At 40.8% G+C, this 25,872-nt stretch overlaps 3 protein-coding genes across 3 annotated transcripts; 2 read left to right on the plus strand and 1 right to left on the minus strand.

Annotated features, from left to right (window-relative positions):
• The first annotated feature begins 619 nt into the window (after positions 1-619).
• Positions 620-4,347, plus strand: alg3 (ALG3 alpha-1,3- mannosyltransferase). The gene is made up of 9 exons (XM_077724510.1): positions 620-850; positions 1,668-1,767; positions 1,844-1,991; positions 2,189-2,349; positions 2,464-2,584; positions 2,662-2,867; positions 2,946-3,021; positions 3,350-3,495; positions 3,569-4,347. The coding sequence occupies exons 1-9, from the start codon at positions 673-675 to the stop codon at positions 3,738-3,740; spliced, it is 1,308 nt and encodes a 435-aa protein (XP_077580636.1). The 5' UTR covers positions 620-672; the 3' UTR covers positions 3,741-4,347.
• Positions 4,293-19,599, minus strand: vwa5b2 (von Willebrand factor A domain containing 5B2). Its single transcript, XM_077724511.1, has 26 exons — positions 19,428-19,599; positions 18,907-19,031; positions 16,080-16,247; positions 15,830-15,936; positions 15,642-15,736; positions 14,373-14,525; positions 13,544-13,738; positions 13,138-13,360; positions 12,816-12,976; positions 12,599-12,730; positions 11,655-11,779; positions 11,405-11,581; positions 11,186-11,296; positions 10,175-10,377; positions 9,002-9,116; positions 8,734-8,919; positions 8,466-8,667; positions 7,888-8,189; positions 7,582-7,804; positions 6,874-7,212; positions 6,667-6,804; positions 6,194-6,322; positions 6,074-6,124; positions 5,770-5,869; positions 5,578-5,701; positions 4,293-5,515 (listed from the first exon to the last, which is right to left on the minus strand). The coding sequence occupies exons 6-26, from the start codon at positions 14,509-14,511 to the stop codon at positions 4,775-4,777; spliced, it is 4,116 nt and encodes a 1,371-aa protein (XP_077580637.1). The 5' UTR covers positions 14,512-14,525; positions 15,642-15,736; positions 15,830-15,936; positions 16,080-16,247; positions 18,907-19,031; positions 19,428-19,599; the 3' UTR covers positions 4,293-4,774.
• prss56 (serine protease 56) lies at positions 18,609-25,326 on the plus strand. The gene is made up of 14 exons (XM_077724515.1): positions 18,609-19,038; positions 20,646-20,804; positions 20,879-21,136; positions 21,257-21,446; positions 21,638-21,746; positions 21,828-21,984; positions 22,070-22,212; positions 22,296-22,455; positions 22,548-22,736; positions 22,828-23,019; positions 23,154-23,347; positions 23,938-24,457; positions 24,536-24,642; positions 24,739-25,326. The coding sequence occupies exons 1-14, from the start codon at positions 18,930-18,932 to the stop codon at positions 24,910-24,912; spliced, it is 2,661 nt and encodes an 886-aa protein (XP_077580641.1). The 5' UTR covers positions 18,609-18,929; the 3' UTR covers positions 24,913-25,326.
• The last annotated feature ends 546 nt before the right edge of the window (positions 25,327-25,872 follow it).

Below are 25,872 nucleotides of genomic sequence, written 5' to 3' on the forward strand. Positions count from 1 at the left end.
TATTACTGTTGTACTTCATAACCCAACTTGAACCAATTTTCTTCAAGAGTATGTCACAGATTGTACATAAATTTTTCAAGTACGTGTGAGTAGGTGGAGCTCATCCTGGCAAAAGGGATGTCACAACTTCCTTGGACAGTTGCAAAATATTTCTAAGAGTTCCTCACTGAATTCTAGGAAAAGCTCATGTTTTCAAGCCCCCCACTTTATATGATTTTGAAGCAACTACAGGAGATGAACATGGTTTGTCATATACTACAATGGAAAAGTCCTTTAGTCACTAAAGGACTTTTCCATTGTAGTATATGACAAACCATGTTCATCTCCTGTAGTTGCTTCAAAATCATATGGACAAAGGGTGGTTTTAAGTGAAAACAAGAGGCTTTAATGACAACAACAATCCCTTGAGTACTTATTTAACCACTAAAGTTTAGTGGTTAAATAAGTACTCAAGGGATTGTTGTTGTCATTAAAGCCTCTTGTTTTCACTTAAAACCACCCTTTGTCCATTCTAACCACTTTCATGCCACAGTCTCCCCCTGCTGTTCAGTTGTCGCAATAACTAATGGCATATTCAAATCTATTCATCCCACCTCTCCAAATGACGTCACCGTCAAGTTTAGTCGCGCATGCGTATTTGTGAATCACGTCACCTCGCTTAGCAAGTTAGCAATGGCTCATGCGAGGAAAAAACCTCCTGGCAACGCGTCTCCCCTGTGGGCGACATTCCAGACTTTATGGCTGGAAAAACATTTAATCCTCTTCAAGACCGAGTACACCTTTTTAGTTGTTTCCGTTTTGTGGCTCCTAGAAATTGGGATCAATGTGTGGGTCATTCAGAAAGTGTCATGTAAGTAGCTCGGGGCTAGTTAGCATGCTATTGCGCCATTCCCTTTTTGCGGACGTGTGTGCATGCTACAAGGCTAGCCTTAGCTTCAACATGAAGACACCCACCTGTCAAATGGAATTTACAGTCGACGCATGGCATTCCTTATGACTACACTTGCGTCCTTCAAATGTAGATCTTTTTTATTTCTTAATATTTAAATGATCAAGCTTTAACGATTGGGAAGTGACTATTTAGTTTGGGATTTCCTAACTTTTGAGAAAAGACACTTTAAAATGGGGAAAAAAATCACAGAAAATAATTTTCTTTTACAGTATTAATAATAGTAGTAATGTTAAAAACGTGCAGTTTAGTCATTCTTATGAATGATTGGCATTAAGTAGATATAATGGTTTATTTGTACATGAAGTCAGAATCCATGTTTATCACTATATTTGATGAACAGATACATTGTTGAGGAATATATTATGTTACAAAATCACCTACATAGTCCATTCTGCCCCACTATCATTGTTTAGATCTGAATAAGGCCACTATGAATTCAGGTCGAACAAAAATATCACCTTACCAATTATTAAATGTAAAAAAAATAACAATCAAATTACACACCTGCAGCTAGCCCACTAGTGGTTATTCACATACCTGTGTAGAAGTTAATAATGGGATGTTTTCTCAACCTTATGACCAGTCATTTATCACACATTTGTGAACATCTAAGTCCACGTGTTGTTGTTTTTTTTAATTATAGAGAATGTGTTAGATGTATCAACAAGTTGGTGTATAAATCCCTAATATTAGTTTCTATTGTTTTTTTTCCCAGACACTGAAATTGATTGGAAGGCTTATATGGATGAAGTGGAAGGAGTAATCAACGGTACCTATGACTACACCCAGCTTAAAGGAGATACTGGCCCCTTGGTGTAAGTCCTTCTAAACTTTTGGGAATTAAAAATGGAAAAAATACAGAATTGAAAATGGACTTTCTTATTATCGCAGATATCCGGCCGGTTTTGTGTACATCTTTACTGCTCTTTACTACATCACCAGTTCTGGAGCCAACATCCGCTTGGGCCAATACATTTTTGCCGTGTTCTACCTCATCACTCTGCTTTTAGTCTTCAGAATATACTGCCGCACTAAAAAGGTGATATTCCTTAATACATTCCTTTTTACTTGACTTTTTACTTTATACTTTTGACTTAAATGATGAGTATGTTAATACTTTAGTCCCTTTTTTCTGTTGATGTTTCATATGTACTGTTAACGGATGCACTTTTTTATATGTATCATATCTTGTGCTGACCCGGCCCATCATTATTTTTTTTTTGATGTTTTCCCTAGGTTCCTCCCTATGTCTTCTTCTTCATGTGCTGTGCCTCCTACCGGATTCACTCGATCTTTGTACTACGTTTGTTCAACGACCCTGTGGCTATGATGTTACTTTTTGCAGCGGTGAACCTTTTTATTGACGGCCACTGGTCCTTGGGATGCGTCGTTTACAGGCAAGTATTGCCTATGCCTATATATTGCCTATCTATGAGTCTGAATATACGTGTATGTAAGTATAAAAAGCCAGTAATTCAATTTACAGTCTACTCTTCCTCTCTTTCTGACAGTTTAGCCGTGTCTGTGAAAATGAACGTTCTCCTCTTTGCCCCGGGATTACTTTTCCTCCTGCTGTCTGAGTTTGGTTTAATGAGGACAATACCCAAACTTGCTATATGTGCAAGTATACAGGTAAATATTCTATATATTCTACGCTACATGACATGTGTTATTACCCATCATTGTTACTAACCTTTGTCAATTTGCAGGTCTTGTTAGGTCTGCCTTTCCTCCTGGAGAATCCCATTGGCTACATGAGTGGGGCGTTCGATTTAGGGCGCCAATTCATGTTCAAATGGACGGTCAACTGGCGCTTTCTGCCAGAGTGGCTTTTTTTGAACCGCTACTTCCACTTTCTTCTGCTGGCAGCTCACCTGTTGAGCCTCCTGCTTTTCGCCCTCCTTCGCTGGAAGAGGTGAGACATATAGTACTCCATTTAATAAATGACAATGTATGAAAATGTTATTTTTATACAATATATACTTCTTCTAAGGTCTGCGGAAAGCCCATTAGAACTCTTAAAGGAGCCTGGCAAGAGGAAAGACCCGGCACCGAAAAACACAGCCAACCATATCCTTCATATACAACTTAGTCTAAGATATTGGCGCAAACACAAACTTTCCTCCACATTCCTTTCCTCTTGGTAATGTGGAATCTCTTCGTCTTTACACTTTTCCTTAATCTACACGTTAAGTTGCAGAGATAAGAAAAAAAGGTGATTGTGATGTAGTGTCAACTCAATATAACACATGGTGTATTACATATCTCCATGTTTTTTCTATCAATACCACAAAGTTCTTCAATTGCACTTATTCTTCACATTTTCTACATATGGCATGCCATGGAAAATATTTGTACATTCATTAAAAAAAATGTATAGGCCTTAACAGCCAATCACAGATCGTCCTTATCCTCTTCACTTCCAACTTCATCGGAATGTGTTTCAGTCGCTCATTACATTATCAATTCTATGTTTGGTACTTCCACACATTACCCTACCTGCTTTGGAGTGGAGGACTTAAAAAGATGGCTCATCTTCTCAGGTGAGGAACATAAAAAATGAAATTTAACACACCCACAAAATGTGATATAACAACAACAACACTTGTGTTTTAGGGTCCTCATACTTGGTCTGGTGGAGCTATCATGGAACACTTACCCTTCAACATGCAGCAGTTCAGTAGCCCTCCACATATGTCACCTGGTCATTTTCTTCAGTCTGTGGCTGAGTCCTTTTGCTCCATCTGTTACGCAAAGAAAAGCACCAGTCAAGGACAAATGCCAATGAGGCACATGCCTAACGACTTAGCTGGACTTTTGGTTGTTGTTTTTTCCCCCAAGAAGCCTTGTTTACCTCTAAGTATCGTATTCTAAGAGTGACAAAAGCTAATGGAGTGTGTTCACCATCATGCAGGTACAAAGAGAAAGATTTGGATATTCAGGTTTCATTCTTTGACTTATGAAAGAAGAATTTGTCACATGATAATTCATCACTAAACTGAGGTGGCCATTGAATGGCTTTTGGAAGAACTGCAGTATAACAGAAGAAAACATGAGTAAAATACATCACGTTTTATAAGAAAAATGCATCATAGCACAGTGGTATGATTCAACTGTCAAAGAAATGAGTGGAATCAAGCAAATATACTTGGAAAAGTTAAGTCAGAAATATATCAGGTTCATTTTTTTTACTCATTTGGTAGAATGTCAAGCTGCATCCTAATGTGAAATTTAAGCATGATGTCTTCTTTTTGAAGCACTTGCAGGATTAGGTCAAACTTGTTCTGATCAAACAATGACTGAATGTAGCTTCTAGTAATCTAGGGATGTCATAGAAGCAACTTATCAGGACACAACGATGACCGAAACAGGTCCCATTTTGTAAATGAATATAAAGAATATGAAAACAATCACTTTTGTGTCTTCTCTTTTTCATGTCGACAGTAGAAAAAGGAGTTCAGATCTATAATATTGGGAGTTTATTTTCCCAAAAAGTTGGTTCCCTTTCATAACTCAAGATTTGGCATATTAAAACGTTCCCTTTAAAAATGATATTGAACGTTACTAAGGCATTTATGTGATTTGCATAACAAGCATTATGATCTTAACGGTGTACCACTGAGGACAGTACACATCAATACACTTGACCCTGCCGTACCTCCTGCTTCAAATGAACTGGACATCTATCACCATCAAAGGTCAGCCCATAACTCACAAAGAACTTGGCACGTTGTTATTTTCCGTCACATGGTTGAAATGGAAAATTAGATCTGGCTCAGCTTCCATAGAGATAACCTAAATAAATCCCCATGAATCTTTATCTCACATATTATTGGGATTATAACACAGCATGTTAAATTTAATGTTCTCATCCCAATGGCGCAGTAGCAGGAAGAGTTGTCTGGCAGCACCCCTCAGCCCAGCTAAGTCCAACCCCTCAGGTAAGTCCAGGCCACGTAGCCAGAAGTCCGCTTTAGCCGCCACTAGTTCCCACTCCATGAAATATCCGGCACAGCGGTGTTCCAACCAAGCCAGGGCTACCGCGGTCGCCCAACTGGAGCCTTCCACGTCGTCCTCGGCCGACTGACAACTCACCTGAAGGTAGGGCGGCTCTAGTGAAGGACCCCCGCCTACGTCAATCTCCGACCCGCGACCACTATCCGCTTGGCCGGCAGAATTTCCGCCTGGTGGTTCTAAAGAGCCTTCCTCGGAACCGGGGAAATCCGGGGAGAAGGTGACGGGGTCTCGGTCAGATGGTTGTCTTCTGCGAAGTTTAGGTTCTAGCATTAATGGGGTGTCATCTGGTGTGTGGTGGAAAGGTGGCGCTGTTTTTTTGGCCAGAGAGCAGGAGGAAGGTGAAAAGGTGACGTGGTGTTGACTGGGAGTTTTGGTGGAGGAGGATAATGAAGGAGCGCTAGGGGATGTGCAGCGGAATGGCGGGCTGAAGCTGCGACGGTGAAGGCTGTAAGGGGACGCCCGTTTTAGGCGGTCTGAGGAGATCTGGACGCAGTTGGCGTACATTTCGGTGAGCAGGAAAGCTCCAGAGGCTAACTGAAGGTGAACCTGGGAAGAAAAAGCTTAGAGGTTGAAGAAGATGGGCTTGTGAGGTTCTGTTGTAGACTCACCAGGGGCAGATAGTCTGGAGGGTCGTTCTCAGTTTGTTTGTCAGTTTCCGCAGATAAGCAGTGGGATTTGAGAGGAGCCTGTCGTCCTGATGAAATTGAAGACCTGAGTCTGCCAAGGGGAAACCTGGAAGAGTTGTGCGAATGAGGATTTTATGTGGACTAGACTGACATTGGGCCCCGATGCGAAATTACCTGGTCCCAAAGAAACTCTCCATCGACCTGCTCTCGATAGAACGCTGAGAACGAGTGGATGATGGGCCTGTTGTTATTGAGGCGCCACCGCTGAAGGCACCTGAGAAATCAGTTTAATCCAGATGAAGTACATTTGTATAGGTTTACTCTAAAAGGAAGGGGCGTAAATGGCAAAAGTGTTTGTAAAGGCGAAATATTGGGGTACAATTTGTTCTAAAGATGGACACAGTGCTCTCTAGAAATAAAAAATATATATATATTTTTGAAAAACAACTGAAATATAGTTGTTTTTGACAGCACTTACTAGAGTCACAGGATGCAAGGCTACAGGGTGAAGTGGGAGTGTCATCTTTGTCTGAGAGAAAGAAAAATGGCTGATGTCTTGACAAAAAAAAAAATCATAATAGAAATCTATTTTGTCTACCTGTAGAGTTCCAAGTGTCTTGACCCTCTTCGCAATCTCTACTGATCGGTCTTCTGCTCACACCGGCAGAATAAGTTTCCTGCTTGCGACTGCTTGACTGGAAACTGCGACTGCTTCCTAAAACCAACCCTAAAGTGACACTATTGCTTACAACAGATATTAATCAGATTAAAAGTATTCGTTTACCGTATTTTCACAACTATAAGGCGCACTTAAAAGTCTTAAATGTTCTCCAAAATAGACAGGGCGTCTTATAATCCAGTGTGCTTTACATATGGGGAAAAAAATTAGAATGTATCATTCATTGACGCGCCTTTAAATGAGGTGCGCCTTATAGTCGTAAAAATACAATAGTTATAGGATAGTAAACAAAGGGTTTGGTGTTATACCCATCCATCTGAAATATGTTCATTTAAAACTTTGTACAGCTTCAGTGAATTGGCGCATATATTTAAGTATATAGGTAGGCACACCTGAATTTTGGACCTCTGAGCCTTCCTGGATGCTTTTATTCGGGTTGCTGTCAATAATGGTGAAGGTCGTATACATGGAGGTGATGTTGCAATGTTTACTGGTCTGGATGGCCTTCACACGATACCGTCTTGCTGAACCTAAAAGACACAAGATGATAGTACTATCAACATACGTAAAGTACGTTTATGGTTCAATTGAAACTCAACCATGTCCTGTTTGATTCTCCCTCTCCGCCATTCTCTCAAAGTCTCTTATAACAGAGCGAGCAGTCAGCTGGTGAATGATCTCCTCCCAAGATTCTCTTTCTATTCCACCTCCTTTGCTTTTACACCCTTCCACCACTGTGGCCCTACGGTCGTTAGGGGCCAAAAGGTGGTCCAAGTTCACGGTGACTTCCCAGGAAACGGGTCGACCGCCTAGGAAGCCGTGAATGAGGGAACGGCATTGCCCTGGAGGGGGATCCTCCAGGGGAACTGCGGTGAAAAGGTACTCTGGGTCTGTGAAGTTGTCCCAGTCCAGAGGAGAGGCGGGGAAAAGGAGTCCACCTATCAAAAAAAAAAATAGAATGTGATACAGTGACTTTTTTGTGTATCTGCCAACACAACAACATTATCAATTTCGTCATAAGCAGTTTCTGGGTATGATGACAATTAGGCTTTTTGCTGTTTGTTGAGTCAATGATGATGACAAAGCCTATGTCCGAATATTATTATTATTACTAGTAGAAAACATAAAATAAAATAAAATCAGACGTCCTGACTCATTGACACCAATAGTAAACACAAAATCCATTTTAACTGGGATTTGATTGCCGGTAACAATGATAGATGTCCAATCCATTTGGACTGCAAGGCCTAGCAATGACAATCATACGAGGGGCACAAATATAGTGATGGCAATTTGCAGAAACTCACTGGAGTCGTTGAGGCTTCGGTGTGAAAGTGTGTCTGGCGGTTTTGTCTCCCCGTCACTTTCATCCAGCCTCCCGCCCAGAGTTTGATCGAAGGAAACCCTTTCCAGAGCTCTCCTGAGGCGATGCATCTCCAGCTCACCCTGTGGTGATGAGAAGCTTCTTGCTGCCATGCTAGAACGAGCCAAGGATTTTGGCCTCCAGTGAGATTCCTCACGACAACCATGCTGTTAGAACGAGAAGAACAGGAAAACTACAGTGTTGGAATAAAGAATTGTAAATTAAAACCAGTCAAGGTCTAAATGTTCACCTTTTTCCCGCCTATGTCGGCCGAGAGGTTCTGCCGCCACCCCCTGTCAGCCCAGCGGGACAAAGAAGACCTCTGTTCTGGACCGGGTATCTTCTCTAGACCTTGAGGTAAAGATCCAGTGTCCAGGAGTGGTGCAGGAGACACGGAGTCAGTCAAACGACTCTTGGCGTCAGAAGTTGACGAGGCATGGACATGTATGGGGAGACTCCTTTCGCTACTGAGGGAGCAGTGAGTCAGGACGTACTGATCCTGGATGTAGGAGCTCTCTTGGATTCTCATTCTCACATCGCTGGGCCACTCCACTGTGGTGTGCAAATGAGGAATATGTGAACCAATGCCATAACTTTTCCTTCCTATGGAAATTTACTGTATTTTCACAACTATAAGGCACACTTAAGTCTTAAATTCTCTCCAAAATAGCCTTATAATCCAATGCGCCTTATATATGGAAACAAATTAAGGGTCATTGAGGGTGCGCCTTATAATGTGGTGCGCCCTATAATGTGGTGCGCCTTATAGTTGTGAAAATACAGTAGCTTGAAAACCTCCAATCATTTGCAAGCCTAAATTTAACTCACTGGGATGAGCGTCCTTGGCACAGGAGAACTCGGAGGATATTTCTCGGGATATTTCCTTCAGCGCCTCCTCCAGGTCGTTCCCCTCAGGACAAGTGACGGCAGGCATGAGCTCAGATGTCGGAGGTGAGATGTCGTCATTTGACGGCCCAAAAACGGAGCTCACCGAAGCGTTACGTGTACGCTTGGAGACGGGATCTGGACACTAAAAGTTTTTTTGAAGAAATTATCACAGCCTCTGTAGTCAAAACAATGTGGACAATTGTCTTACCTCAGTCTTTTTAGTCTTAAATGTCGTCATGTCATAAAGTGTGCAATATCCAATCAGGCGGTTCCCCGGGTAAAGCGCAGGGATTTCATTGGGTGAGAGAAGAGCCTCCATGTTTTCTGGTAAGTACCAGTCAATTCGCATATCCGTCAAAACAGGCTCCAGGGCTTTTTTTAGAGACTTGATAAGCTAATATAACAGATAAGATGTCATAAATTACAAGTAGAAGCAAATATGGATCAACTCAATGGATGGTGGCTGTAGTACAGACCTTAGGCTGAAGTCTTTCCTCCTCTTGTAAAAATTCTGTGGTACCTCCTGTTAGTTTGGCAACACCTTCCAGGAGCCGCCTACATGCTCGGGAACCCAAGCCCAAACCGAAACATCTGCGGACATTATGGAGAGAAACGCTGCATCTTATTGACCAATATTATCGAAAACATGACAGCATGGATGCTTCATTTAGTAGAAGCACAAATAAACAGTCGAAAACAGGCAAACTACGGCCCGCGGGCTACATACGGCCCCTAGGCCTTTTAAACTGGCCCGCCGACGTTGTCCAAATTTTTTTTTTCCCCCCAAGATGGCGCCGTCACGTGGAAGCCAGTGGCAGTAGCTCTGTCCAATCTTATTTGTTTTTCGTGTTTTACAGACCCTCTATCTTTTTTAAAATGACATTTTAATGTCTCAATACATTCCTTTACTTTACTTTGTACTTAATACTTTTTACTTTAATGATGAGTGATGAGTATGTTCATACTTTAGTCCTTTTTTTCTGTTTATGTTTCATATGTACTGTTAACGGATGCACTTTTTTATATGTATCATATCTTGTGCTGACCCAGCCCATCTGTCAAATTTTTAAAGTCGATGTGGCCCCCCGGACCGAAAAGTTTGCCCACCCCTTCATCTAAAAATGCTAAGTTTCAAATGGTGCAAGAGAAATACTTTCATAAATATCCACACATTGTGAGGAAAGTCAGTATAGCAGCAGAATACTAATAAGGCATAAATGGAGTTATTGTACATCACTGGGGGAGATGGGGTGAGGGTGGGATTTTATTTTTATTGCATAGGAGAGCACTTAACAGGATTAATGGGCGGGGCTGAAATATATTCTAGCCTTTTTCTCATTTCTCCCCTTGTGGTGAATTGGCCTCAAGATGCACACACTTTCCACTCCATTTCTACAGAGTCCAGCATTTTGCTTACTTGGCCTTTGAAGCACTTTGTGGTTAAAAATGTGTTACAAATGCACAAGTATCGTCCAATTTTCTTGATTTTAATTGGCCGTCAGCAATATAACCTTTTAACAATTCCTCTATAAAACCAGAAATGCTCTCAGGGAATACAATTTGGGTTTGAATAATCAGTTGCAACTGTCTCTTGTGTATCTTAATGAACAGTTTTTTTTTAGTCTGAGGGAAATAGAACGTATCCATACCTTCCAGCACAAGTGTTTCTGCGCACCAGCTCCAAAACTTTAGCCACGTTATTTTTGGAGCCATCCGTAATGATAAAAACCTGACGAGGATGCGTCCGCTGGATAGGTTGCTGATAAAGCCAGGTTAGCGTCCCAAGTAGGTTGATACCTCGCATATCCGCTCTCATCCTTTGAACATACTCATGAGCTTGCATCAGAGTGACCTGAAACACAAATACATTGCACTATCAGCTACATATAGATAACCAAACCAAAGTATAAGTAAACATCAACTCTAAGGTAAAATGACTGTTGGATATCTTATGCCCCCGTGACATAGTAAAGGTAGAAAGTAGTACTAATTGAAATAGGGCATGTGTAATAAAGCTAAGGTAAACATGCAGACATTAGGAGCAGCTTCCTAAATGGGAACAAACACAGCTGATTGGAGGTTCTGAAAGGACACCTTACTGGTGTGTTGAAAACGTGCAAAAGGTCACCATATGGTCAACTGAGTGTGAAAATACTGTTTATCCTAGTCTCGATTAAACCTGATACTCTACTGCTAAGGCAACCCATAGAATTGACCTATTGCCTAATTAAAGGCCAGCCAGATTCAAACGTAGCGTTCCGCGCGACTGGAAAACATCTGCCTTTAGGCAACATGATCCACAAGGAAAATGATCCATTAGGGAATCAACGTTTGCTGCCAGGTCTCTTAGTTTAAATGGATTGGACGTCTACTGGTGACAAACTCCTATCGATTCATGGTTGAAGGATGAAAAGATCTACACTAAGGGTGGGCGAACTTTTCAGCCCGGGGCCGACATTGACTTTAAAAATGTGACAGATGGGCCGGGTCAGCATAAGATACGATACAAATAAAAAAGTGCATCCGTTAACAGTACATATGAAATATAAACAGAAAAAAAGGACTAAAGTATTTACATACTCATCACTCATCAATAAAGTATAAAGTACAAAGTAAAGTAAAAAGGAATGTACTTGGAGAATTAAAAAATCCAAACTAACATCTGTGCAGAGTTTGCTGGCTGTGAACAAAGGTTTCATGGGGGTGCCGAAGCCCACAACGTTGAGCATTGTGCCGGAAGGGAGACTCTTAAACGCCACTGTCAGGGCTTCCTGTTGATACAAGAACAAGACATTTAGCAATAAGATTTGTTTTAGTAATGGGAAGAAATACTGAAATATATCGAATATTAATGATTGACAGATAAAAAAAACACTGACTTTAACGCGACCGATGCCATTTCCGTTGATGTAGCCACTCCAATCAACAAGGAAGAAGATTTCTCTGGTGGCTTTGTTTAGTTCTAGAGGTTCTCCCAAGAAATCGGGACAAAAATTAAGCATCAACACCGGGTTGTTTAGGATGTCCTTGTGGTAGCGCTTCCGTACAAACTCCACCTGCATGTGTGGTACATTAAATGCAATAAAGTTTTTGCATGAGGGAATAAATGATCACATGGGATTTGCTAACCTTCTTCTCGGGTTCAGAATCTTTGCGGGTAGAGCGAATGAAATCACGTCGTGAGAGGATGAGCTGTCCATATTGGCTGAAGGAAAGCCTTCCTTTCTCGATGATGACAAGTGGGCTGTGTGGTTCTTTCAAGAAATTATATTCAATGTTAACAGAAAAACATATTTTAGGATCTTATTCATATTTGACTCTTTACATTCTATGTCAAGTTTGCTTGTTTGGCACATATGAAGGAGGATTTGTGCTTTCTGTGTGGTTGATTTGATCATAAACTTGAATAAAAAATCATTTTTTCAAGTATTTAGTATCTAGTATCAAGTATGAAGTATCAAGTATCAAGTAGTATCTAGTAGTATCTAGTCTATAGTATCAAGTATCTAGTAGTATCTAGTCTATAGTATCAAGTATCTAGTAGTATCTAGTATCTAGTAGTATCTAGTATCTAGTAGTATCTAGTATCTAGTAGTATCTAGTAGTATCTAGTATCTAGTAGTATCTAGTATCTAGTAGTATCTAGTATCTAGTAGTATCTAGTATCTAGTAGTATCTAGTCTATAGTATCAAGTATCTAGTATCTAGTAGTATCTAGTATCTAGTAGTATCTAATATCTAGTAGTATCTAGTATCTAGTAGTATCTAATATCTAGTAGTATCTAGTCTATAGTATCTAGTATCTAGTAGTAACTAGTCTACAGTATCTAGTAGTAACTAGTCTACAGTATCTAGTATCTGGTATCTGGTATCTAGAAAATTAGAGTATTGTGATCCTGTTTATTTTCTGTCTATTTGATGATTGTCATTGTGTTAACTATACGACACCATATTGAGTTTGATAAGAGAAATGTTCCATAAGTTTGCATTTTATGATGGAAATAGGTGCCACCTACACAACTTTATCAACCCATATGCAGAAAATATTCCAACAAAAACTCTCCTCTACTCACCACTGAGGTGAAGGATGATCTCTATGTGTCTGTCATAGGGATGCTCTTGGGCTAAAGTGATATATGTGGCCGATGCACTTTGGGCACTGGGGTCAGCATCTGCTCTCAGGGCATGAGTGGGGCTCTCCAATCCTGAGGTAAATTAAGAATAAGAAAGACAGGGGAAATTTATTGAACAAAAAAAAGGGGGTGGGGGTGCGGTCTAGGAAAAATGTACCAGCTAGTAGACAAGCTCCTCGAACCAGCAGTTGGAAGTTGAGCTCATAAGGAACCAAACTGGCAGCTGGACTGGTAAAGATGGCATGTGTACAGTATTGCTGTTCAGAATCAAGAACTCGGTCGGCTTTTCCTGAAGTGCCACTAAAACAGCTGGATGGAGAGATTTAGTTAAAAATATAATAATAATAATCACATTAAAATGAATAAAAGGCTGCCTGATAAAACTCTGTGGTTGATTTTTAACTCATTGTATTGAAATGAGTTCCCTGTATTGTACTAATATTGATGAGTATTCAGTGTGGTTGGGAATTTTTGAGTACCCGGTTTCTTCCGTTTTCCCTCCTGTTTCACTCTTGCTTGAAGTCATGTGTGTGACAATGGGGGTTAATATAGTTGGGTAGACAATGTGGATGGCTCCATTTTCTAAGGTCGGCAATTCAATGGTGGTCTTCATGATGATGGACACTACATCCAATGGACCTATTAATCCTGTGGCCACAATGAAGGTGTTTCTTTCTAGATCTTCATCCAAGATGAGGTGCCCTGCGAGGAAAAAATACAAAGTGACAGCTCAACGGAACAAAAAGATTCAATTGGCATGACTACTTGAACACAGTAAGTATTTAACAATGGAGAAATGACATATTAGCGTTTCTTCTGTGGGACCAATAGGTTATTTTAATGCCACAATGATAAAACAACGTATTTCTCGGTGTACATGCTGACCATTGGTACACTGTAGATCCAAGCTTGAGCTTCCACAGCAATTCCACTCTCGTCCTTCGGTGCAGGGGCAGCAGTCCGAGCAGCAGTCCTTTAACTTTCCACGGTTCTGGATCTGGACGCCCATCATACGTCCAGCAATGGCTGCCTCAAAGCCAACCACAATCTCTTTTTCTCCGAGCGGGTACACAAATATACCTATAATAGTAGAGCATATGTGTCAAAGTGGCGGCCCGGGGGCCAAATCTGGCCTGAAGCATCATTTTGTGTGGCCCGGGAAAGTCAATTATGAGTGCCGACTTTCTGTTTTAGGATTAAATTAAAATAAAGAGTATAGATGTATATTAAATTTCCTGATTCCCCCCTTTTAAATCAATAATTGTCATTTTTTAATCATTTTTTCTGTGTTTTTAGTTCAAAAATCATTTTGTAAAATCTAAAAATATATTTTTAAAAAGCTAAAATAAATTCTATAAAAAAATGAATATTCAGGGCTTTTAATCCAGTTCTTTTAATCCATTTATACAAAAAAAATCTAAATATTACATCTAAAATGGTCCGAAATATCGTCAAGTCAAGAGAAATATCCCAAATCTAAATCTGGAATAAACTAAAAGCTAATAAAAAAATCCCATTGACTTCAATGTCAGACTTCAAATTTTTCCAATGTCAATTCCCATTTCTTTTAATCAGCAGAACCTGAAAAAGATCAAACCCTACTTGACATGTTAAGTATTTTTGAAGTGATTACCACCACAGTCTCTTCTAAACCTCTTAACTGCACTTTGTATTAGTTTATGCAAATATGCACCTGTTTACCTCCATCACTCACCTTCAACTGGATCTTTCTCAGCATTGGCGTAAGTGAGATGTGCAGTGATGCCCAAAGAACAACCAATAGCACAAGATTTGATGCAAGATGACTTAAGAAGCAATGGATCCCATGTGGAGCGGTTCCTTAGTCCCACCATCTTTTCAGCTCAGACTAGAAAACAATTCCAAATAGTCTGTGAGCTCAAGTACGCATATTAAGTAGGTAGTACCTATTTTTCCATTTGTTATGCATAAACAATTAGCCCTGAATTAGCCACAATAAAAAAGCAAACCATAGATTTTGGCTAAAACTGTTTTTTCTTTGCACATGGAATGTAAATATACATTAAAAGACATTATACATGTACACATAGCAGTTTTTATGCATTATTCCTTATCCTCATCCTCTTAGCAACCAGTGGTTTTGTGTTTAAAGCTCAGTCAATCATTAACATCGGTCAACACACACTTTTGCTATGGATGGAATTATCCCTCAAACTGAGATGTCAACAATAGCAGGTGAACATACAATTTAAACCCAAAAAAGTAACTTTTATTCCGATTTTATATGATTTAAAGTACATTTCTAAATAATTTAGCTGACTAACAATTCTTCCCTCGCAGACAAATATCCGAATCATCCTCAAAAAATCCATAATAAGTCCAGTAAACTTATTCCAACTGACTTTTATTTAGTCCATGGGTGAGAGTGTGCGCCACCGACACAAATTTGCACAAATGTAAGCACACATCATGAGTGTGTGTGTGTATGTTTGCCATTGTCCCAGTAATGGGCTTTTCACATCTACCTTTCAAACAAGATCAACAGTCTCCATCTGGCTACTGTTCTGTCACTTCCTAACAGGCAAATACAGTTGGTTTTAATCAACTAAGGTCAACTGACACACACACACACTGGGAAAGTGCAATTATTCGGTATCTGTTTGTCTTTTAAAATAAATCCTTTCTGGTCTTTTGTGTACAAACTGACAGTTTTTCTTTATGGTAGATCACAGGAGACACTATCAAGACAACTAAATCAATATTGGGTGAACTTAAAAGTTAATACAACTGAATTGTAAGGCAGTGATTTTTTTTGTCTGGCTTGTGTGTTAAAAATGGTACCAAACCACAATTTTAGAATCATTGTAACATGACTGTCTATTTATACAGGTATGAATAGAGTAAAACTATGCAATATAATAACAGTTTAATAGTAATTAGGGTCCCTGTCAGAAAAATCACAACAATGATGTGGCTTGTAGGCCAAACTAAATTTGCCACTTACGTTGGAAAACTTTAATAAGACGATTAATGATGCCAAACTGCTCCACTCACTTCGATTTGGTCCTTTGGCAAATAGCACATGCACAGAAAATAGCACTAAAACAGAAGAAATTGAAAAATATATATTTGAAAGGACAAAAAAAATATAATCATAAAAGTAAGTCAAAGAAATTGTCAAAACTTACTCACTGTGTATGATCAAATAGTGCAATATTCAGCCACTGCATTCTGACACTCATTAAATTCCATCTTTTCCAGAGATGCAACTGTTGGACTCTCGAATATTCTCACTGTAACTTTACAGGAAGATTAAAATCTGACAATTTCAACACACAACTTGCATGTATAGGTCAAAGTTTGAGAGCAGTCTGGCAAAATGACATATGAATCCGCCGTAACGTATCACCAGCCGACGGCGTGACATTTTTCCTCTTTTTACCTGCTTGTATAAACACCGAAAAGATGATCAGCAGCTTCTGGACGGCGATCCCGAGTCCGTCACTTGGCCGGAGGCGAACGTAGGACAACGGCGAATGAGGCACACTCTGTTTCTCATCCAGACAATTGGCTGTGATGGTAGGGGCACCATAATTCACGGCTAATGGCCCTGCCGAAGAGAGAGAGAGAGAAAGAGAGACATAACGGGTGAGATAGTGTAAGGGGAGGAGTAGGAGTCAGTCAGAAAGACGCTGTAGGCGACAGTAGGTGAGCAAAGAATCTGCATGACAAACACCACAGTAAAAGTGACTTCAAATCCATTTTTTTTTTCATTTTTAGGACACTGATGGAGATGGGTGCTCGGACGTTTGGTCGCCGGTCTTTTGGTCGCTTATGGTCGCTGGTCAAATGGTGTTTACTGTTGAAACCAGCTCTCAAAATTATATTCATGAGAGAGTTTAATATCTAAGAGAGAGAGTTTAATATCTAAGTACTGTTTAATATCTAAGTACTGTTTAATATCTAAGTACTGTTTAATATCTAAGTACTGTTTAATATCTAAGTACTGTTTAATACCTAAGTACTGTTTAATATCTAAGTACTGTTTAATATCCAAGTACTGTATAATATGCAAGTACAGAACCTTTCAATTACTGAACATTCCAACATTTGAACACAAGATGTCAGCCTACCCTTAAGAGCTGCAACCCAAATAGAGACAGATCCATTTCCACCCTACTTTTAGAGCCTTGTGGATGCCCAAAAATGTTACTTTTGATTGTGAATTGTAAAGTTAAGTGGGAGGAACTGAAAATAAAAAACAAATAAATATCTAACGAGACTGATATGACTGTTTCAGATGGAATGTCACTATGTAAACCAGATCTTAATGATGTGAGCCATCATTATTGAGACTATTAGAAGGCCACGTTTTGGTATATTTGTTGGTATTTAAATCCTTATCGTTCAGTTTTGGTAAAAAAAAAAACATATATTCAAATAGTGGTTAGCATACATTTGAAGACAGTTAATGTCAAAGGTTGAGGTCATAATAGATCTAATGAACAAGATGGAAAAACAATGAAGCCTGAACTATTGTCAGCGGGCTTCAAGTGTCTGTCTACACTGACATGTTGGGAACGTCTCCTTCTTCTCCCTTCCGTACCCCACTGACCTACTTTTCAATTGTTTCCCAACTGAAGACAATGGCAGAAAATGGTTTCATAACCGAAGACAATATTGGGGTGTTATTCAACACGATTGTTGTTAAGGTTCTCAGTGTGGTGCAATGTGTTATCTTTTTGCTATTGGTGGAAAAAAACATGTTTGCCGGGTATTGCTGTATCTTTACACGCCCTAAACCAGGAGTAGGGATGGCTCAGGAGCCACATGTGGCTCTTTTGATGAGTACATTTGGCTCTTTGTTAACCTGAGAGCTAAAATATGGAAATTGTTGGTGACAGAATTGAGATATTACATCTATAAATGCTTTAATCTTCATTTTTTTTGCAGTAGACTCTTCTGGAAAATTTTCAAAAGTTTATTTTGGAGGAAAATGAGTCTTTTAGCTTTGTAGTTTCTCTAAAAATCTGCAAATGGGACCTCTTGTATTTCGAGGCACTACTGTACTAAATGTTATGTGATGCAAATATGTGGTAGGAGAATCGGAGGACATCAAAGCCAAAATGGAGGGAGGAAAAGAAAGAATGCCGCTTGTTTGTTGCTTTGCGTTCCCGTTTCGCCCCGCCTGAGTTCGCTCTCAGATCTCGGGGGTCCATTGTGTACGACACGGGTGCATGGAGGGGGCCGGGGTACCTTGCACACAATCAAATAGCCGGCAAACCTCAGAAGATCTTTATTTGGGTCTATATTTATCATTATATATGGAAACTTTAAAGTAAAAATGGCATAAAACGGCATAAAACATAGAAGTCCTCCAAATATACTTGAATTTAGTTAGAAAACCTAACTTTTAAGCATTTTATATTCCTAAAAATCTGCTGTTCGTGCGAACAAACGAGCAGAACACGATCACTTAATGTTCCTGAGCCTTCTCGTCTTTATGTAACAAAAGACAGTTCATCAGAGAAAGACAAAAGTGATGTGAACGGACAATATTTTAATAGAGGCTATAAAAGAGTGAAAGTGATCAATGCATTTGGCGGGCCCAGTGATGCCCAGTTAGGGGTGGGGGGGGGGGGGACCCCTTTGATGTGGGCATCCTCATAGGGACAATACCCCCTTTGAGAAGCCCTCTTTGAGAATGTCAGACATTAGCCGAGCTCACGCCGCGTTCCATCATTCGGTGATGCATTCCTCCCCTCCATTTTCACATCAGCCCATATCCTTATCGTTCTAAATTTCTCCCTCTTCCTCTCCCATTAATTGATTCAAACAACACCCCTTTGCCTGCCGCCGAGCCAATGGGTCCGCCATGGCACCCCCACCTCCCTCCCCCCTTTGCCCATACGCCTCCTTTCACAGAACCAAACCTCATTGTAATGTCCAGCCTTTTTGGCAAGTTGCGCCCGATTTGCTGTCACCATCTTAATGAATTCATCTGTTTGTGTATTGGCCCCTGCATGGGAGCATCTCTCCCTCCCCCTTTTCCTCTCCTCCCCCATTCTGGTGTTTCCCCCAGAGACTCTATATATACCAGAGGGCGCAACCAGGAACCCTGTTATTGTTCCGCAACTTAAATTTATAGACAGATGCCCTGCGGCGCCAGAGACGATCAGGAGGAGGGAGAAAGTCTTTTTGTAGAGACACCTGGACCAGAAGGCCAGAATCGCCTCGGCATTCTCCGAGCGTCATTCGGTTGTCCTCACCTGACGTTCCATGCGTTGACGCCATGCTTGTATTTGTATCGTTGCTTCTACTGTTGCTTACGGGCTTGGACTGCTTGTTGGCAGCTCCGGCTGGGAGAGAAGTCTACAGGATGCCGCAGAGTGCCCTGAAAGGTAAATACGTAGATTGTGAAAGTCAAGAATTGCAATGACATGTCAACTGTAGCTGCCGCAAAATGATGTTTACGTGTGTTTGGTAAAATGAGTCTTGTACAGCAAAGAAAGTTGTCCTATCAGTGAAATAATCAAAAGGTATACAATTTGTATTAACAGTTTGACTGTCCCTTCTGTGGTGAATCAGTTTTCCTAGTTTTGCTTGATTCTATACATCACTGGCATAGACAGGTTATTTAAGCAGTTCTTCAGAAAAATAACAATTCCCTACTGGTTGGGAACCATTTACTTAAATGGATACAATCTTGGAAGGCTACTTTTTTACCCCAAGATCTACTTTTCAAGGACCCAACCTATCACGATTCAACTTGTTCAAGTAGCCAACTTACAAGAAGTCACTCAGGCATCTCATCACCAACAAAGTCCGGCAAAATGAAGCATAGAAGTCTCTTAATCTAAATATCAACATCACAGTAAAGACAAGTCGCTATAACCGGTCATTTATGTTAGCCAAGACTGTCGGCACCACACTTATATACTAATGAGACTTCAAATAAGTCATATATGTTCAAAAAAAATAGTATTGTGATGTCATGGTACAAATGAGACATTGTTCAGGCCCGAAGGATCAAATCTTACCGTCTGACCATCGACTAATAATACCTTGGCGATATACTGGTAGATCACAATCAACATAATGAGCACCCCTGCTGTATTGCATTGTATTTCCTTTCTACTCAAGTGCTGGTAAAAGTAATTAATATCTAGTAAATACGATAAAATACACAAACACAAGTGTTCAATAGGCTTCAATGTGCTAAACTTGCATAATTTTTAAATAATTGTTTTAAAAGTTAGTGAGCAGGGGGGATTCATGTTTGCTGTTGTTTGGGGGCCCTTAAGACACAATAATAGAAATGTTGATAGAATAGAAATAGTATTTTATAGTTTAAAAAAAGCCAAACAAAGCTCAAAGTAACATGGCAAGATCCATGCTTTGCTGTGGCTGCCTATCCGTGCCCCCCCTGGGTCCGTCCATCCGTGCCTGCCAGCCTCTGCCCGCTCAGCGCCGGCCTTCTAATTAAGTACTTCAATCAGTATCTCTGTTGTCAGTGTCCTTTCTGTGATGTTGTCGGCCGCAGAGGGGGGAGCAGTAGGGTCGGCGGTCCCATTGAAGTGTGTCTGTAGAGAGCCCCGGCGGCGCATTGAGCGTGAACTAGCCTCCCGACACTCTGCCAACAAGCTCAAAGAGCGGCATGAGGAGAAAAAAATGAGCGCTCCCGCCCCCCTCACAAAACTGCTGTAATCTAAAACTGTTAAGATTTTGGCATGAGACAAAATTGCTGAAAACATGGGATAACATGCACCCAAAGTTGAAGGTTTTCATGTAGCTCGGTAGATATTTGTTATGTGGATTACTACTGTATAAAACCATGATGTATAACATTTCCAGCAAGTATTTGCAGCCTAGATTTTGACCCATACACTACAATAATGGCAAAAATGAATCTTGGTCCTTGGCAAAATTGATGTAGGCCAAATCTGTCATTTAGTAGTCCATATCAGTTCCTTCAATTCTAATTGTTGGTCTTTGTGTCCACTATTAGCTTTGTCCGATCGTGGCACTCTGGTTCTGGAGGCAGCCATGACCAGCGCCCTTTCCGCACTGGATCGAGCATCATCCGAGAGGATTCGAGCAGAGGCGGGATGCAGGGGATGCGCTCCCTGTTTGTTTCAGGACTGCGGACAACCTTCTGGATCTTGCAGTAAGATCCACATCCATTCCAGCTCTCTGTAAATGACCCATTAACCCCGACCAACTCTTCGATTTCTGCCCCAGCAGTTTCTCCCAGCAATGCCTTAACAGAGCCCAGCTGCGATGTCATCAGCAAAGCCCAGAAGCTTCGAGATGAAGCACAGCGAAGTTGGGCCTTGAGCCAGGCCTGTGCTTTCTACCAACACCGTTGTCAAGTTGGCAACTTGGACAAAGAGAGTTGCATCCGAATCACGGGTGAGAGTTGCAGTGCTCGCGTCCTTCAGTGCAGCTTGCTTAACACAATGCAGAACCTGGAACCCGCCACTCAGACGTATGTGCAGGGTGAGCCAATACATACTTCTCCAACGGATCAATGTCCATTTAATCCTTATGATCCAACTGGTGGCTAGTTGAATTAGCAACACTTGTTGATGATTCGTCTATCTGTATCTATGCCTGCAGCCGTGTGTGGCCAAAGGTCATCCTCGACGCACAACGTAACCCAACCTCGTTCCAGGATCGTAGGGGGGTCCCCTGCTCCACCGGGCAGCTGGCCTTGGTTGGTCAATCTGCAGCTAGATGGTGGTCTGATGTGTGGAGGAGTCTTGGTGGAGAGTTCTTGGGTGGTCACTGCAGCACACTGTTTTGCTGGGTAAGGGCTAAATATGCACAACTTTACATACAGTGGACACTTTATAAGTGCTATGAGCAGAATATAATGCAAACAAAGTCAGTGATTTTCAAACAAACGAAGCCAAAAGGTTCATATACTCAAGACAAGGTGAATTTTTATCAGGCTGAGCTTTTACATCCTTGTTCACCATTGATTCTTGACCCAAACAGGAGCCGTAGTGAAAGCTACTGGACTGCTGTGGTGGGGGAGTTTGACATTACCAAGACTGACCCTGATGAGCAGATTCTCAAAGTCAACCGGATCATTCCACATCCTAAGGTATTCTCACATAAGCAATGCAAAGCATAAATAGCAGAACATGTTCTCAATCTACATTATGGTGTTTTAAATGTCTTACAGTTCAACCCAAAGACCTTTAACAACGACATAGCCCTAGTGGAGTTAACATCACCAGTGGTGCTATCAGACCGTGTCACCCCTGTGTGTCTACCCTCAGGGGTGGAACTCCCTACTGGCAGTCCTTGTCTGGTGGCAGGCTGGGGATCTCTTTATGAAGGTAAGTAGCCCTTCTGTGACATTTATTTAGGCTAAAGTCATTTCAAAGGTTATCCAGGAAGCAATAATACACAATCTCTACACAGATGGCCCATCTGCTGACATTGTAATGGAGGCTAAAGTACCCTTACTGCCTCAGAATACTTGTAAGAATGCACTGGGAAAAGAACTGGTCACCAATACCATGCTGTGTGCTGGTTATCTATCTGGAGGGATCGACTCCTGTCAGGTAGGTAATGATCTTCACTCTCCCAACGCACTTTACTACCTTGCCCACCATTGTTTGCTTTACGGTCTCTGTGATTGGTCTAGGGTGACTCTGGAGGACCGTTGATCTACCAGGACCGAGTTTCTGGTCGCTTCCAACTACATGGTATAACATCATGGGGAGATGGATGCGGAGAGAAAGGCAAACCCGGAGTTTATACCCGTGTGTCTGCTTTTTCAGACTGGATTCAGGTTGAAATACAAAGTAAGTTTGAGGCCAACCAAAATACTGTTGTGTAGGTCAATTGTCATGACTTCAATAACTATGAACAATTTCCTTTTGTTATTCCTTCACAGAGACATTTGGCAGTCGGGAGCCGACATGTTCAGAGCTTCTAAAAACTACAGAAATGACCGAGGAAGAGCAAAGGTCAGAATTCGGCACTCTGTGTCGCTTCTATACCCTCACATGCCCCCAAGGACAGTCAAATAGTGCTTGCAGCCGAATGGCAGAGGACAAATGTATCACCCGATTCAAAAAATGTCGTACGTATTCTTCAAAATAGATCAGAAAACTGTTGATTTTGGATGATGCCATTTTTCTAATGAATGCCCTCCCACACTATCTTGCACGTAGAGCTTCGTTCATTCCTGCAGACTCTACTCGACCTCCTCCAGAGCGCCGAAGACTACATAAGAGACAAAGTAGACCTGACCTTCTTCACCCAGACTCTTCCCCAACTTGTGGAACACATCTACAGCACTGCTTTTCAACACAACAGAGACAAAAGAGCCTTGGGTGGCAATCACAGTCTTGTGCAGATCAAAGGTACTTATCATCCAATCAATAGCCAATGTTCCTTCATATCTGATAAAATATACACTTCTATTGTTCCCATATGCAGTATAGTGCCCACAAATTTAGAATACCTGATGTTGCAACAACTGTGTTATTCATTGCAGAGCAGCAAGATGGTGCTGTAACACCAGAAGATCAGAGCTCATCTCCAGTTCCTCCAGCTTTTTTTACGGCTTTGGGCCCTTCTGTGCAAGACTGGGAGAATTACTTGGTAACCATAGCTGAAGATATGGAGACACAGCCTAATGACACTTCCAAAGATAGTTTTTCTACACAGGAGGAAAACCTTTTCTCACAGGTACCAAAACAAAAAATACACTATTTCTTAAACTGAAATTTACAATAGGATCCTTAACTAATTTTCCCCCAAAGCTGATTCTGATAGAGGCAATCAGACACACTTTTGTAGCTTTGCCAACCCTTGAATGCTAGGATGTCTTGTATTCTGTTAACACGGTGTAGCATTCCCAATGTGTATGCATGCAAACTCACAGGGCGACAAAACTCTCTGATGTCAGTAGCTGGCAATTCATTGCACGCCAGCAACAATGTTGGCCCTCAACTTTTAGCAAGACAATAAGAACATTATGTAACTAGATTGGATGCATTTGAGGTATTGTACATATCCATTACATTGCTTGAATGAGGAAGCATCAATACAAACTTAGTTGTGTAAACATAACAAGAGTATAACAATATTTACAAATGTATTTTACAATAATCAATAGCTACAAGATAGCAATTGGTCCAAGAGATTATATTTATTTATGTACCTCATTGGAGGTGTTTAGGATTTTTAGTTATGATTCCTTAGAATGAGACACCATCACCATAGACCATTAATGGCTAATCTGGTCAATAATTCATGGTAATACATATTTCTTCCAGGCAGGGGACAACTCTGTACTTCATCTTGAGAAGGAATACCTAAATATTATCTCAGCATTACGCTCCAAACTGGACTCCAAAGCTGCCCCGCCCATACTCCACCTGGACTTATCCGATATCCAGGGACGTTCTTACAATCCACCTCCCCTTCCAACATTTTCCACAGGACTACAAATCAACACTGATCCTTCTTCTTCCCCAAAATCCAAGAAGTCTTGGTCACTTCTTGCAGCCCTAATGACTGAAATTCAGAAATTAAAACCCTCCAATGATTCCCAGACCCATAATGAGAAAAAAAGCGAAACAATGACCACTTCAGATGATGACTTGTTGGGCAAATTGAACAATCTCAGAAAGTTATCAGCTGTGGTATCAACCCCAGTGCCAACAATCGATAATAATCTCGAAAAGACAACATCTCAAGCTGGATCCACTCTACATTTCAGCAATCTTTTAAACCCACAAAGAAAACGAAGAAGCCTTCTTCATAAGAGACAGACACCTAGTCCTGGTGGTAAAGGTAGGTCTGTTTTAAGAGCTCACAATATTATAAAATAAATAGAAAAACTGTCCTAAAATGCTTGGATTATCCATAAAGTTTGTCCAGGTGTCCGTGAGACTTCACAGCAAGTCACTCAAGTGAGAGACTCCTACCACTGGGTGCTAAATATCCCAAACAAGAACCTCCGGATGAGCTTTCAAGAGGTAGGAATTCATTATTCACAACTATAAGATTCAAAAAGCTATCATGAAGTGGATCATGATGATGAACATTAACGTTTGGGTTGTCTTTTGTTGCAGATCTTAGTGGATCTGAACTCTAAGAACGATCGAGGGCTTTACCAAGCAAGGATCAGAGCTACTGTGGGAGGACGACCTCTGACTTTTTACAGTCTTATCGGATTGGAAAATGATTCCTTCTACCGTAGTGTGCCGAGGATCATTTCCTTGGCATTGGAGGCCCTCAAGACTTAACACACAAGAAGAAATATTGCCTGTCTTCAGAACTCACACAAGTGACGTTCAAGAACTCGTTTAAAGGCCCCGGAAAGACTTTAGTCCCTCTTTGTGATGGGACTAAAACGCACATTGGTTATTCCTATTATGGAGAATACCCTCCAATAGGATTCAGCCATCATTTGAGAGCCATATTGTGGCTTTACTTAAAAATAATGAATGTATGACAACAGGCTTCTCTAACTTATGAATCTGTACAAATGTTAAATTATTTTATTCTTATTATTTCCAATTATTTCGCAAAGGTTGACCCTCTTGTGAAAACCATACACTGTCTATGACATTCGTATCTTATTTATTTGTATAAAAAAAACATTTGTATTTTTGTAAAATCAATATATATATATTTGAATGACGTGTATAAAATTCCGATTAACATTACGGTATTCAAGGTTTTTCATTCTAGAGCAAAGATTTGATTGGACATGTCCAAATTAGTTGCCAGTTATGCTACTAATCCAGCGGAATTTTACAGCAGAGGGGCGATGGCGAGGACGGGAATTTGCGACATAGCCTTGACCGCCGTCCACGTGGTTACGGATTGGCTAGTACTGCGACCCCACGTTGAACTCGTCACGCCAACCATTTAAGAGTAAGCCCTTACATCAACAGGCCAGCTGCTCTAAACAGTTCCTAATGTTGTCCCACTATTATTCCAGGATGGGGAATTGTAACAGGACCTGGAATAAGAAGGGAATTTTTCATTGTAAGCTGGCAAACTATAAAATTGCATTTTATTGCAGCCTCGCCCCTCGCAATATGTAAACAAAAGATTTTCCGATAACTCAACAAACCTAGCTAAAGACTTAAAATAACATTATATTGGGGATTCTAATATAGCAGCTGCATAAATATACGTAACAAACACTTTTGTGTATCAGTTTAAGGATTCTTTTGTTACCATGTCTCTATTTTCCG

This window comes from Stigmatopora nigra, chromosome 9, assembly GCF_051989575.1.
Source record: "Stigmatopora nigra isolate UIUO_SnigA chromosome 9, RoL_Snig_1.1, whole genome shotgun sequence".
Taxonomy (NCBI): domain Eukaryota; kingdom Metazoa; phylum Chordata; class Actinopteri; order Syngnathiformes; family Syngnathidae; genus Stigmatopora; species Stigmatopora nigra.

Bases quoted from the DNA above. Each gene is read 5' to 3' on its own strand.
- alg3 (XM_077724510.1), top strand. From the start codon at position 673: ATGGCTCATGCGAGGAAAAAACCTCCTGGCAACGCGTCTCCCCTGTGG. The intron at 1,768-1,843 runs GTAAGTCCTTCT...TTATTATCGCAG, and splicing joins GGAGATACTGGCCCCTTGGT to ATATCCGGCCGGTTTTGTGT. The intron at 3,022-3,349 runs CATATCCTTCAT...AACAGCCAATCA, and splicing joins CACCGAAAAACACAGCCAAC to CAGATCGTCCTTATCCTCTT.
- vwa5b2 (XM_077724511.1), bottom strand. From the start codon at position 14,511: ATGGTGGGACTAAGGAACCGCTCCACATGGGATCCATTGCTTCTTAAG. The intron at 11,780-12,598 runs GTGAGTAGAGGA...ATTTCTTGAAAG, and splicing joins GATCATCCTTCACCTCAGTG to AACCACACAGCCCACTTGTC. The intron at 11,297-11,404 runs GTCAGTGTTTTT...TTGTATCAACAG, and splicing joins ATGGCATCGGTCGCGTTAAA to GAAGCCCTGACAGTGGCGTT.
- prss56 (XM_077724515.1), top strand. From the start codon at position 18,930: ATGCTTGTATTTGTATCGTTGCTTCTACTGTTGCTTACGGGCTTGGAC. The intron at 20,805-20,878 runs GTAAGATCCACA...TTTCTGCCCCAG, and splicing joins ACAACCTTCTGGATCTTGCA to CAGTTTCTCCCAGCAATGCC. The intron at 23,348-23,937 runs GTACCAAAACAA...TATTTCTTCCAG, and splicing joins AGGAAAACCTTTTCTCACAG to GCAGGGGACAACTCTGTACT.